Source organism: Nerophis lumbriciformis, linkage group LG26 (genome assembly GCF_033978685.3).
Source record: "Nerophis lumbriciformis linkage group LG26, RoL_Nlum_v2.1, whole genome shotgun sequence".
Lineage (NCBI taxonomy): Eukaryota > Metazoa > Chordata > Actinopteri > Syngnathiformes > Syngnathidae > Nerophis > Nerophis lumbriciformis.
In genome coordinates, this window is record NC_084573.2 from 8875001 (window position 1) to 8890000 (window position 15000).

The window sequence follows — 15000 nt, forward strand, 5'->3', positions numbered from 1 at the left end:
ATTGACGATGACCCGCCCTGCTATACTTCTGATTGGCTCTGAGCATTTTTCGCCTGACCAATCAGAAAGAAGGGGCCGTCTAAGCATACCCGCCCCCAAAGTGCCAAAACAAAACATGACAGCGCACAGCCCGAGACGGCGCGCGCGCAGAAAGGCATCACGCGCGCGCGCACGAAGTGGAAAATCACCGCGCGATAACAGTTTTTATGCGCTCGGATTTTTGGCACTAATGTGACGCCATAGAAAACAATCTGACGTCTTTATTTTGAAGTCATCATGCCATAATTCTAACCGATTTTCCTCCATGTGGCCCTCTGAGCTAAAATGAGTTTGACACCCCATGAATTCTACCATGAATTGATTAACGTGGACCCCACGTTATTCAACTTATTGGGGTGTTACTATTTAGTGGTCAATTGTACGGAATATGTACTGTACTGTGCAATCTACTAATACAAGTTTCAATCAATCAATCAAAAAAACCCTGCATGAATACAACTAACAAACAAACCCTGAGGACCGACCGCAAGGAACACGGTAACACAACCTGTAACCATGGCAACACAGAGCGAACAGCACACGCTCCTCACAGCTCTACACCTTGCCAGGGCGATATGTAAAGAAATGTTTGTAATGGCGGGACACGTTGCAAGATCAAAAGTTTTAAGGGCGCCGAATCACACGTTAAAAGGGACGTTAAATAAAAAGAAACAAAGCGTGGCCCCTCCCCCCATGCACAAGCATGTGATTAGTGGCAAGCTGCTTGCCGATTGTGCGCAACGACTCACAATCGGACCCCACGCTGGCACACACACACACAAACACACACACTAGAAGTTGTGCCACAATGAAGCGCACGACAACTTTGTTTGCCGTCTCACAGAGATATTTACAGTACACAAAGATCAACATGGCCGACCTTACAAATGGGTACAAGTGTACATGAAAGTCTTTGTGAGACGGCAAATAAGCAAACTTGACACATTTTCGGATTTCTGCGAGAAAACCTCCCAAAAACTACTGTGGTGCACGTGTGAGTGTGCAAGGAGGTGGTGTAGCAGCTTGGCGGCGTGTTAGTGGCGTGCCAGCAGAGCGACAGGCAGTACAGTCCTACCTTTTGGTAAACCTGAACGACATGTTTCTACAACAGAACAAGACAGAGACACAAGTGAAAAATGGAGGGGGAAGTGACGGAGGAAGGACGAGGACAACCTGCATGAGCGTACACACGACGGGGGCGATTGGAAATGGTCAAAAGGCTCGAGGAGGACCGCTGACCCGGCTGCTGCTTCTGAAGACAGGAAGTCTCTTTTCTTTGTAACATTGGCATGCTGCTGAACTTGAGCTTCCGGTGAGGAACCGACGCACGTTGGCGTCTCCGTGTTGAAACACAGCTTGATGCTTCATCAGCACACACGTGGAGAACCAAGATGGTCGTGACAACACAGTGGAACCTCTCAAGTATGGAGAGAAATGTGTCTTTTTGTGCACTCAAAGGATTTGCCAACAAAAATAATCGATTTTAATGCAAAAAATGTGCAATCCAAACTTCTTTTTTTTTTTAACCTAAGTACCGTATTTTCCGCACTATAAGGCGCACCTAAAAACCACAATTTTTCTCAAAAGCTGACAGTGCGCCTAATAACCCGGTGCGCTTTATTACGATTCATTTTCATAAAGTTTCGGTCTCGCAACTTCGGTAAACAGCCGCCATCTTTTTTCCCGGTAGAACAGGAAGCGCTTCTTCTTCTACGCAAGCAACCGCCAAGGAAAGCACCCGCCCCCATAGAACAGGAAGCGCTTCACCCGCCCCCGGAAGAAGAAGAAAAAACGCGCGGATATCACCGTACGTTTCATTTCCTGTTTACATCTGTAAAGACCACAAAATGGCTCCTACTACGCGACAAGGATCCGGATCATAAAAAGACGCAATCTCTCCATCCGCACACGGATTACTACCGTATTTCACAGCAACTGATATTCCTGTGAACTGCACTGTGGAACGGGAGCACGTACGGTGAATATTCGCACCACAGGGAATGAGGAGTCATCCTTCACTGTGGTTCTAGCTTGCCATGCTAACTTCCACCCATCCAAAAGAGACCTTTCCAGCCTGCGTCATCATAAAAGCTAACTCGAAGGGATGGATGGATGAAGAAAAGATGAGCGAGTGGTTAAGGGAAGTTTACGCGAAGAGGCCGGGTGGCTTTTTTCACACAGCTCCGAAGGCGAACACACCTTCACTAAGACGGGCAGATAGCGCCGGTCGACATACGCCAACATCTGCCAGTGGATCGTAAATGCCTGGGCAGATAGTTTCGGTCACAACTGTGGTCCGAGCTTTCCGGAAGGCAGGATTCACAGAACTGCTGCACAACAACAGCGACACTGACTCCCGATGACTTCTACGAGACGGAACCGGCCATTTTTGGATCCCACGCTTGCGCAACTTTTCAATTCGGACACCGAAGACGAAGAATTCGAAGGATTTACGAATGAAGAATAACTTCAGAAGGTGAGCGCTATGTTTATTTTGTGTGTTGTGACATTAACGTTCGAGCAACATTATGTTGCTATTTATTGCTCTACACCATTTTGAATTTTACTATGTTTGTGATTGCACATTTGCGTACATTTTGGGACAGAGTTGTTAGAACGCTGGTTTTCAATATATTATTAAAGTTTGACTGAACTATCTGACTGTTTTTTTGACATTCACTTTAGCGCAGCGTTTTTTTGACATTCACTTTAGCGCAGCGTAGGCGCGGCTTTTAGTCCGGGGCGGCTTATTGGTGGACAAAATTATGAAATATGTAATTCATAGAAGGTGCGGCAAATAATCCGGTGCGCCTTATAGTGCGGAAAATACGGTACTCGTTTTGTTTTCATATAAAAAAATAGTCGTTTTGTTTGCATGTTTTCTGCAACTTTTTTTATGTTGCAAATCCTTGTTTTTGTCACAATTCAACCTTGTGGGTGGGGCCTCCTCGGAACAATATGTCAGCAGCAAGTATTGGCCTGACCACTGATTACTTCCGCCATTACGAGATAGGAGCCTGTGTAATAAAGCTGGATTTATGTTTCCAGGATACATCTGTGGGATTTCAGTCAGGATGTGCAGGATCAGAATCTGGTTAAGTCTTTTGCAAGATACACCTCCAAGGTAATGAATTAGCTACCGGGGTACTGGCAAACAAGATTAGGAGCCAATAATAGCCCCGCCCATTGGCTGATCAGGTGTCTTTAGCTATGTTAACATGTGCATCATTTCTCCAAACTGATTCAAACCTTGGTGGATCGGAATTCCAAATACAATTATTCCGATCATGACATGTGTGTACATGGGCCAAGCGTTTAATCAGAATTAGGGATGTTATCGGCCGATAAATGCTTTAAAATGTAATATCGGAAATTATCGGTATCAGTTTCAAAAAGTAAAATGTATGACTTTTTAAAACGCGGATGTGTACACGGACGTAGGGAGAAGTACAGAGCGCCAATAAACCTTGAATGCAGATGAGGGTTTTATAAATGTGTCTAATAAAAACATAATAGCAGGGTGAAACAGTTAATCTTATAGTGTTTTTTTTCAAATCCACTATTTGTTTGCAAATCCGTTTTTTGTTTGATTGCATAAAAAGACACACATTTCTCTCCATGTTCAAGTCAAATGCTGATGAGGTTTTTATAAATGTGTCTAGTAAAAACATAATAGCAGGGTGAAACAGTTAATCTTAGTGGGGTTTTTTCAAATCCACTACTTGTTTGCAAATCTGTTTTTTGTTTGATTGCATAAAAAGACACACATTTCTCTCCATGTTCAAGTCGAATACTGATGGTCTTTATAAATGTGTAATAAAAACATAATAGCAGGGGTGAAACCGTTCACAAAATCCATGTTTCTTTTTTAGTTTTTTTTTTCCAAATCCACTATTTTTGTTTGCAAATCCATTTTTTGCTTGATTGCATAAAAATACACAAATTTCTCTCCACGTTCAAGTCGAATGCAGATGAGGGTTTTATAAATGTCTACTAAAAACATAATAGCAGGGGTGAAACAGTTAATATCTTATAGTGGTTTTGTGGTCACAGTTTTTGGTTTGGTGTATATTGTTCTTTCTAAACACAGAATACCATATATGCCAATTATCCACAATTGCCATTTAAAAATGTCTAGTATGTAAAGTTACATACAAAGCTTGAGTTTGCAATCCAGTAGATCTCCTTGCATAAGCTCGATACCTGGCAATAATCTAAATGTGTTGGTTATCCTTAAGAACATGCAAAGAGCAAATTAAATTTACTCTTTGACAGCGCTACATTGCACATTGGGGAAGTGTGGCATATTTGGGCAAGGATCCATCCAATTAAACAGGCCAAATATTCTGTGCTGGATCGGCCTTGTGAGAATATGCCCTTAAAATGTTAGGTAATACATTACCTGGGTTTATGATGCATTACCCTGGAACGGGCTATTGTCAAAATGGTTTTGAAATGATCATTCCCTAGAAGGGATTGTGTTCCACCTTAAGGGTTCCACTGCATGTCAGATAAATTGTGACGCCATGTAAGAAGCTCAAGATCTGACTGCATCAGTAACAAGCAAGTAGAGGTGGGAAAAATGATCCGATTCCCCGATGCATCACGATTAGAACGTGAATCGATAGAAAAATAGATTATTTACGTATTTTAAAAGTACAATATTTAACAAAAACATGATTGGCTAGCTTATGTCACCATTAGTGGTTGAACAAAACACACTTGTTAAAACCGTCTCTATTTTTTTTAAACTTACTAAGTTTGTGTAACATTTTTTTTTACCGGCCCGAATAAAATGATTGGTGTTTACGGTAGTCACTCACCCTGTCTCACACATACAAAAACGGTCCAAGAGAAGCTACGAACAATTAGCGGTCATGTCGTTGTTATGATAGAATATACATTCAATGATAGCTAATGCTAACTTTCCGAATCGGTATCATTAGCTTTACAAAGCTAATGCATGTGTTACGCTGGAAGAGGGCGGCTTAAAATATATTGGAAAGTTAGCGCCCTCTAGGCATCTGTGTAAATGTTGCAAACAACTCCTTTAAATAAAGTAATACAGATGGTTCTAAAAAAACGCCATAAATGCTAATGTTCTCTAAACGTAGGGGTGTAACGGTACGTGTATTTGTATTGAACCGTTTCGGTACGGGGGTTCCGGTTCGGTTCGGAGGTGTACCGAACGAGTTTTCACACGGACATATTAAGTAGCGTAACGCACGTTGTGTAAACAATGCACACCGAGGCACAACACACGGCATGCTAGCAGCTAACGGGCTAGGATAGACTGACCATACGTCCTCTTTTCACCGGACATGTCCTCTTTTGCGGGGCTGTCCGGGCGGAGTTTCTTAAATGCCTCAAATGTCCGGCATTTTGAGTTAGGGTTGCGTGTATTTTCAATGTACGTTCAGGGTTAAGAAGGGGTTAAAAACAAAACAAATTGTGCACGCAGCAGCATTGGTGAGGGAGGGGCAGAGACAGAGAGAGAGAGAGAGTTGTGATAAACGCGCATGCGTCGCCAGGCTCTGCTTTTTATCCATAGATTTATCACATTTAATTTTTTATTATCTATAGCAGGGGTGTCAAAAGTGTGCCCCGGAGGCCATATGCGGCCCTCAGTTAATAATTTAAAGGCCCACGGCACATTTTAAAAATACTATTAAAATAAACAAAAACATAATATAAGTGAAATGAAAAAGCTTAAAAAGGTTAAATGTAATTTAAAAAAAAGTTGCAATGTTGACTAATAAAACAAAGCTGTTTTTTTCTTTCAAACTGTCATTGCTCAAAACATAATATTGAATCAAAATGTTATGAATTATTGACCTATCCAAAGTTCCCATTACTTCACATCAAATATTCCACTAAGAAAAATATTTTTGGTGGAAGATTTTGCAAATTTGGTCAATAAATAACCCAAAAATGTATATTTTGTTGTTTTCTTACTGTACCGAAAATGAACCGAACCGTGACCTCTAAACCGAGGTACGTACCGAACCAAAATTTTTGTGTATCGTTACACCCCTATCTACACGTTAGTTTTAGGTGTGATCATTCAAACTAACCAAGCGAGAACATTTAGCTAACATTCTTTTAACGTTATGCATTAGCTGGGTTAGCGCGGACACACACTGAGGAGGGAAGAGAGGACGAGCTATGCTAACTGCGGCACTAAAGTACCGGTAGTGCGAATGTGAATAGTGAAACAAACAAAAACAAGAATAAATGCTTTGTACGTTTCAACAGAAGGCTAATAAGAGCCGCATTACAGTGGAGAGTAACTAGCTAAGAAGAGGAATTTAGCAAGTAGCTTAATAAGTCGGGAGACAATAATATCCATACAGTGTCGGCAATACTTTCAGACAAAGATAAGAATGAGTACATAGACGACACACGTCCCTGAATCAAGTTTATGTCGACATTCTGTGGTTTTAGAAGGCACAAAAACTAAATCAAGATTGCTGCTCGCTAAGTAGGGACGTTAATTTATGTTTTCACATAGCAAAGTACTACAGTTGTCACGTATCTGGTATATCTGTGTGTAACTTATTTTATTTTATCATTTATTTATTTTTACCCCATATTTGTTCCCACTACCGCACCTTAAACTGGAGTCCTTAATCTCGTTATATGCAAATATAATGACAATAAAGTCTATTCTATTCATACTTGCCAACCCTCCCGGATTTTCCGGGAGACTCCCGAAATTCAGCGCCTCTCCCGAAAACCTCCCGGGACAAATTTTCTCCCGAAAATCTCCCGAAATTCAGGCGGAGCTGGAGGCCACGCCCCCTCCAGCTCCATGCGGACCTGGGTGACGTGTTGACAGCCTGTTCACAACATTGCCGTAAACAGCAATGTTGTGACACTTTTAAACAGGACAATACTGCCATCTACTGTACATGCATATGTGACCCACCCATAATGTGTCACATTTTTGTGTTGATTTATTTATTTTATTTTGTGGTTTGAATTCGTTTTTGGAGCTGTCATTCCACATTTATCAGTATTCACATTGGTCAGTAGGGGGCAGTAGGGCGTTTCTTCCCAATTGAATGCCATCACCTCACCTGCAGACCGGAAGTGTCTTGTCATTCTGATGAGAGCGACCAGTCTGTGAACAATTGAAACGTCCTGTGTGCTTTTTCCTCCTGTATAACAGGTTAGTTTTGGTGAATCAACTCACTGAATAATATCCATGTGATCTTTATAAGTTTAAGTACACATTCTGATGGTGGAGCCTAACTCTAAAGTGTTTGTGAGTTGTAGTTTGTATTTGTGAATGAATCCAGTGCACAGCTGCAGTAATCAATACAAAAAAGCGACGTGAGTGCGCAATGTTTATATAGGAACTTCTGATCCTAATTCAGACTCCCAAATTAGGGCTCCCATTTTCTTATTGATTTTATAATGTATATTTGTATAATGTGTGTGTTCTGAAATAGTGACAGAGAATAGAACAAGGATGGCCAATTCAACCCTTAACTCAACAATGAGTAGATGAGTATGTGTGTGTATATGTGTAAATAAATGAACACTGAAATTCAAGTATTTCTTTATATATATATATATATATATATATATATATATATATATATATATATATATATATGTAATAAAATATATATATATATATATATATATAGCTAGAATTCACTGAAAGTCAAGTATTTCTTATATATATATATATCTTAACCACGCCCCCAACCACGCCCCCGCCCCACCCCCGACCACACCCCCCACCCCCCACCTCCCGAAATCGGAGGTCTCAAGGTTGGCAAGTATGATTCTATTCTATATCTATGCTGTGCACACAAACATGAATTAATGACGCAATACCGAGGAGGAGCACTGTTGACATAATTAAAATGTAATACATATGTATGTGCATATGATATAAAATAAATATAATAATAATTCGATACAATAATATAATACAATATAATTAAAGATGTATAAATGATCGATTGATAGTTAAATCGTACTTCCTGAATCGTGAAGTTCCCAAAGACTTCCACCTCTACAAGCGACAAGACATCAGAGCTAATAAGACGTTGAAGGTCTAATTCCGGAGCGGTTTCTCTTTTTGGCAGCAACCAGGCAGCGACTGGTGACCCAATTAGAAAACCACGGGACAGGACAGCCAGTGTTCCCCCAACACTGAACTCCGAAAAGGCTGCGTGCTGATTGGCTATTCATTGGTGTTATAAAGCAGGCGCCACGGCAAAGGGGCCAACAGACTGGTGCTAAACCCCACCCACTCCCTTACCTGCGGGTCAGCTTAGAGGTGAGCTTGGAGAACAGGTTGCTGCTGCCACGGCTGCGCGTCTGGGAGAGCGGCGAGGCGTCGTGGGAGAGGGTCGGCGAGGCCGGCGGGCCGTTGTATGTGGCCGTGCGGCGGTCCCTCAGCTGGCCGCCGTGGAAGGTGCTGCGGCTGGCGGTGCCTCGCGGGAAACGCAACCGGTCGGGTGTGGCGGAGTTGGAGATGCTGTGGGTGGACGCCACCGGGTTCCTTTGGCCGCCCGGCGACATGGCCACGCTGCCGACGTGACAGAGAGAAGCGGTCAGCGTCCGTTTGAAAAGCACAAAAGCGGAGCGACAGATGGTCCTGGCTGACTGGGACAGGATGCTACGCTAACTGAAATGAATGTGAAGATGAGCAGGGCAGGAAATTAGAGAACCAACAGAACTGAAGGAACACACAACCATTGTTGTTAAAGGGGAACATTATCACCAGACCTATGTAAGCGTCAATATATACCTTGATGTTGCAGAAAAAAGACCATATATTTTTTTAACCGATTTCCGAACTCTAAATGGGCGAATTTTGGCGAATTAAACGCCTTTCTAATATTCGCTCTCGGGAAGCAATCCGCCATTTTCTCAAACACCGAGTCAAATCAGCTCTGTTATTTTCAGTTTTTTCGACTGTTTTCCGTACCTTGGAGACATCATGCCTCGTCGGTGTGTTGTCGGAGGGTGTAACAACATGAACAGGGACGGATTCAAGTTGCACCAGTGGCCCAAAGATGCGAAAGTGGCAAGAAATTGGACATTTGTTCCGCACACTTTACCGACGAAAGCTATGCTACGACAGAGATGGCAAGAATGTGTGGATATCCTGCGACACTCAAAGCAGATGCATTTCCAACGATAAAGTCAAAGAAATCTGCGAGCGGATGAGGGTATGTCTACAGAATATATTAATTGATGAAAACTGGGCTGTCTGCACTCTCAAAGTGCATGTTGTTGCCAAATGTATTTCATATGCTGTAAACCTAGTTCATAGTTGTTAGTTTCCTTTAATGCCAAACAAACACATACCAATCGTTGGTTAGAAGGCGAATTCGTCCTCGCTTTCTCCCGTGTCGCTGGCTGTCGTGTCGTTTTCGTCGGTTTCACTTGCATACGGTTCAAACCGATATGGCTCAATAGCTTCAGTTTCTTCTTCAATTTGGTTTTCGCTACCTGCCTCCACACTACAACCATCCGTTTCAATACATGCGTAATCTGTTGAATCGCTTAAACCGCTGAAATCCGAGTCTGAATCCGAGCTTGCTGTTCTTTCCGCCATGTTTGCTTGTATTCACTATGTGACGTCACAAGAAAATGGACGGGTGTTTATAACGATGGTTAAAATCAGGCACTTTGAAGCTTTTTTTTTTTTTAGGGATATTGCGTTATGGGTAAAATTTTGAAAAAAACTTCGAAAAATATAATAAGCCACTGGGAACTGATTTTTAATGGTTTTAACCATTCTGAAATTGTGATAATGTTCCCCTTTAATCATCATGGTGTCTAAATGTTGGGATCAATCCAACCTTTGTGGAAGGATACATCATAGATTTAGACAGAATGTGGTTGCTCTGGAAAATATGTCCCCCTCAGTAAGCCTAATAGATGTCCTGCGCTCTCATTGCTGAATCCTGATGCAAGAAAATTTGCTTTTTGGAGTTAGTTGTGCAGTTAGTCCATTGTTAATTCAGCAGACGACTGAGCAGGAAGCAACCCACATTTAGAGACGAGACACTTCAATCACAAGTGAAGATAATTGCTTGATGATTGCCTATTGATGATGATGAAGATGGTTGTATTCAGTCACCTGACTTTTGAACGGAAGTGAACGAAGTGGCGGGCCACTAAACCAACATGGCTACTCTACCATGAATTGATTAACGTGGACCCAGACTTAAACAAGTTGAAAAACTTATTGGGGTGTTACCATTTAGTGGTCAATTGTACGGAATATGTACTGTACTATCAACTAATAAAAGTTTCAATCAATCAATCAATCAATGCAGCAAACATTGTGCAAACTACCCCAGTACGCAAGGAACCTAGATCTTCCCACTAAAAGCAGACACGAGCAACAAATCAAACTATGAAGTGGAATCTATCCAGGGTTTCCCTTTAATGTAATTGAATGTGGTGCACCACCACGGCATTTTCATTACCACCACACATTGAAAATATGTTGTTTTTTTAGAACTGGAAAGCAAATTAAATATAATATATTGTAGCCCCCAGAAGAAATCACACAAAAACCAACGCTATTTTTAACTTTTACTATGATAACAAACTGCCCAATTTCAACTGGTTTTAACCCACGTGGAAACACTTTCATCTCCGTGAGTCCGCGCTTCCTCAGACACACAGCAACACTTCCTCATTCTCTGCCAATCACCTTTCAGGCATGGACAGTGTGTTTGCAAACATGGTGCAAAAAAAAACATCAAATCCAAACCACACGAACATAAAACATTAAAACCTGCTAATCGTTACAGTATGAATTGATATATAAAATATACTTTTTTTTTGCACTACTCCTCTACATTTTTTGTCACTGCATATTTCTCTTACGTATATATTTGCACCAACTCTTTTACAGTCTTACTTGTATATGATGTTGATAGGTGACTAGTGTATGTCTTGCTGTAAAGAATGCACCTAGAGCCCTTGCTTGCTCAGTGAATGTATACTTGTCTATTTGTTGTATGTTTAGAGAGCCAACTGCCAAAGACAAATTCCTTGTATATGCAAGTATACTTGGCCTAATAAACCTGATTCTGATTTGCGCACTATTGACAGGTGATGTACCGAAAACTCCACTACTGGAAAAAGACTTTGATTACCGAAAACCGCGCACCTGAAAACGGATGTAAATAAAACGCACGCTATTGTCTGGAGCGTTGTCAGCATGTCTGCAATGTGGGGGTAATTTTTATATATTCTAGATATACCCATGGACAACCATCTTGGAAAAGCTTGGTCTATAACTTCTTTGTGTGTGGCTGGGTCAAGGACATTAGTATCAAGACTCGACCAGATAACTCATGCATCGTTTTTGCACGGGTAATAATGAATTTGATGATTTAACTTCGCGTCTACAGACATGTTTGTTGCCTTATTGTTTTTGCACCGTTACGCAAAAGCATGTTTTCCCCCGTATTTATCAAAATATAACTAGAGGTCAACATTGTGTGTGTGCGCTGAAAGATTAATTTCATTGTTTAACAAAATATAACTATAGATGTCAACATTGTGTATGTGCTGAAAGATTCATTTATGATTTTTCTCAAAATATAACTATAGATGTCAACATTCTGTATGTGCTGAAAGATTCATTCATGATTGCTTATCAATATATAACTATAGATGTCAACATTGTGTATGTGCTGAAAGATTAATTTATGATTGTTTATCAAAATATAACTATAAATGTCAACATTGTGTATGTGCTGAAAGATTCATTTATGATTGCTTATCAAAATATAACTATAAATGTCAACATAGAGTGTGCTTAAAGTTAAATGTATGATTGTTTATCAAAATATAACTATAGATGTCAACATTGTGTATGTGCTGAAATATTATTTTATGATTTTTATCAAAATATAACTATAGATGTCAACATTGTGTATGTGCTGAAAGATTAATTTATGATTTTTATCAAAATATAACTATAGATGTCAACATTGTGTATGTGCTGAAAGATTCATTTATGATTTTTATCAAAATATAACTATAGATGTCAACATTGTGTATGTGTTGAAAGATTATTTTATGATTGTTTATCAAAATATAACTATAGATGTCAACATTGTGTATGTGCTGAAATATTATTTTATGATTGTTTATCAAAATATAACTATGGATGTCAACATTGTGTATGTGCTGAAAGATTCATTCATGATTGTTATCAAAATATGACTATAGATGTCAACATTGTGTATGTGCTGAAAGATTCATGTATGATTGCTATCAAAATATAACTACAGATGTCAACATTGTGTATGTGCTGAATGATTCATTTGTGATTGTTTATCAAAATATAACTATAGATGTCAACATTGTGTATGTGCTGAAAGATTCATTTATGATTTTTATCAAAATATAACTATAGATGTCAACATTGTGTATGTGTTGAAAGATTATTTTATGATTGTTTATCAAAATATAACTATAGATGTCAACATTGTGTATGTGCTGAAATATTATTTTATGATTGTTTATCAAAATATAACTATGGATGTCAACATTGTGTATGTGCTGAAAGATTCATTCATGATTGTTATCAAAATATGACTATAGATGTCAACATTGTGTATGTGCTGAAAGATTCATGTATGATTGCTATCAAAATATAACTACAGATGTCAACATTGTGTATGTGCTGAAAGATTCATTTATGATTGCTTATCAAAATATAACTATAGATGTCAACATTGTGTATGTGCTGAATGATTCATTTGTGATTGTTTATCAAAATATAACTATAGATGTCAACATTGTGTATGTGCTGAAAGATTCATTTATGATTTTTATCAAAATATAACTATAGATGTCAACATTGTGTATGTGTTGAAAGATTATTTTATGATTGTTTATCAAAATATAACTATAGATGTCAACATTGTGTATGTGCTGAAAGATTATTTTATGATTGTTTATCAAAATATAACTATGGATGTCAACATTGTGTATGTGCTGAAAGATTCATTCATGATTGTTATCAAAATATGACTATAGATGTCAACATTGTGTATGTGCTGAAAGATTCATTTGATTGTTTATCAAAATATAACTATAGATGTCAACATTGTGTATGTGCTGAAAGATTCATTTATGATTGCTTATCAAAATATAACTATAGATGTCAACATTGAGTATGTGCTGAAAGATTAATTTGATTGTTTAACAAAATATAACTATAGATGTCAACATTAAGTATGTGCTGAAAGATTAATTCATGATTGTTGCCTTTGGTAAAAATATAACTCTTTTAGGTTTTACTCACATTTGATTTCTTTGATTTAGACTCACTGAGTTGGTGCTGTATGAAACACTCGTAGCGAAAATGCATTTTAAGAACTCCGAAACAAGATAAAATACAAATAATATCAAGATAATACTAAATGAAAGCAAACTTTTAACAAAGTGATCTCTGCAAACTTGTGCGTTCTTCGACTGCGTGCTACTTTTTTCGTCGTCTTTCGTAAAATCTTAACATCTTTCGCCCTTCTTGATTACCTCTTGAGTAACTCTGAAGAAACGTTTAACGTTTCTGCAATATGAACGGTTCAAAAAGCCTAAAACCACGCAAGCACAGGGCATTTTTCTTGAAAAAAGGCTAAATGCCGCCCAGAACGTTATGACAACAGACGCTCGCTGGCCCACCACTTCGAGCCTCACAGTTCATGAGTCAGACGTGACGTCAGGTGAATACAACCCATCCAGGTCATGTCCCGCCCTGGACGTCAAGCTCACGGTGCATAAGTGACCACTCAGCACCTTGATAGGAGGAAAACGATGACTGTGTTCAGACAGACAAGATTGGGGTGGGGAAAATCAAAGTTCAGAGCAGATAAATGGAGAAGAGTTTGGGGAATGATGCAAGAGTATACAAATGTAATTAAAGCACGTTTTACGTGGTGTCATTTGTGCATGAATGAATATTTGTCATCACCATCAGTGTCCTAACTGCCAATCAGAAGGTCCCACTGGAGGGGGGTGGGGCCAGATGTGTACTTTGCACACATCTGTCATGGGCATCATGAAGGCTTGGCTGACTAGACGGAGCAGGAAGCTGCAGGTTTAGTTGGCCTGTGACAGCGTGTGAGGCTGGCTGCGTGCGGGTTAGCGAGGGCCAAACAAGTGGGCGGAGACATGAGGGGACAGCCGTGGGCAGGTGGGTGGGGCTGTGAGGGGTGGGGGGGGGGGTCCCTGCTGTCTTACTTGGGCGAGCAGTAGTCCAAAGCGTAGTAGGAGTGGGGCAGCGTAGCCCAGCCTGCCTGGCAAGCGTACAAGGGGCTGGCCGTTTGATACCTCAGCCGCACCGAGCCGGACGAGGCGCCGAGCGCGGTGGCCACGAGGGAGGGGGAAGGGCTGGCGGCGCGAGCCATCTCGGTCATGCTGGCCATGCCGCAGCGAAACCCCCCCCCCACACACACACACACAATACACACAGGCAGAAATGAAAAATAAGATTGTGAGAAAAGTGGAAAGTAAATGCGAGAAGACGGAATACAAAAGAAAGAACTGAAGGAATCTGGACCACAGAGCAAGAACTCAAACTGACAAATACCAAATCATCCTGTTCTCACCTGTTCTCCTTCCCGTTAGGAATGACGGACAGACGGTCCGTGTTGTTCCTGTCGCTGCACACGTACGTGTTCCTTCGGGTCATGCCCGCGGACGCAGTGTTGTTCTGCAGGCCAACAGCACAGGAGTCACGAAATGATCTCGCTAGAATGCGATCGTAACCTCCAGTGTCACTGAATAAAGTGTGAAGTGAACGGTTGCAAATACTCACACTCTGGCTGGCGGCGGCACCTTTCCGACGGTCGGGAATGTCCGCCTTGTTGGGGTTGTTGGCATTACCCAGCAGCGGGCTGGAGGGCGGGGCGCCGCGGCTCCCAGGGGTGCCGGGTTTACGGAGCTGGACACCACCCT

At 40.7% G+C, this 15000-nt stretch overlaps 1 protein-coding gene across 16 annotated transcripts in view; it reads right to left on the minus strand.

Moving 5' to 3' along the window:
* The window catches only part of mark3a (MAP/microtubule affinity-regulating kinase 3a), a 113955-nt gene that overhangs the window by 11533 nt on the left and 87422 nt on the right, over positions 1-15000 (minus strand). For 6 of the 16 annotated variants that reach the window (XM_061987444.2, XM_061987445.2, XM_061987442.2 and 3 more), the window contains exons 14-17: positions 14861-15000; positions 14652-14755; positions 14284-14460; positions 8318-8587 (exon numbers count right to left, since the gene is read on the minus strand). The exon at positions 14861-15000 is cut by the window's right edge and continues 78 nt beyond it. In XM_061987444.2, coding sequence (XP_061843428.1) covers positions 8318-8587; positions 14284-14460; positions 14652-14755; positions 14861-15000 — 691 coding nt within the window. Of the gene's footprint in view, positions 1-1114; positions 1142-8317; positions 8588-14283; positions 14461-14651; positions 14756-14860 lie in introns of all 16 variants that reach the window. The other 10 variants (XM_061987448.2, XM_061987451.2, XM_061987446.2 and 7 more) reach the window with 3 other exon arrangements.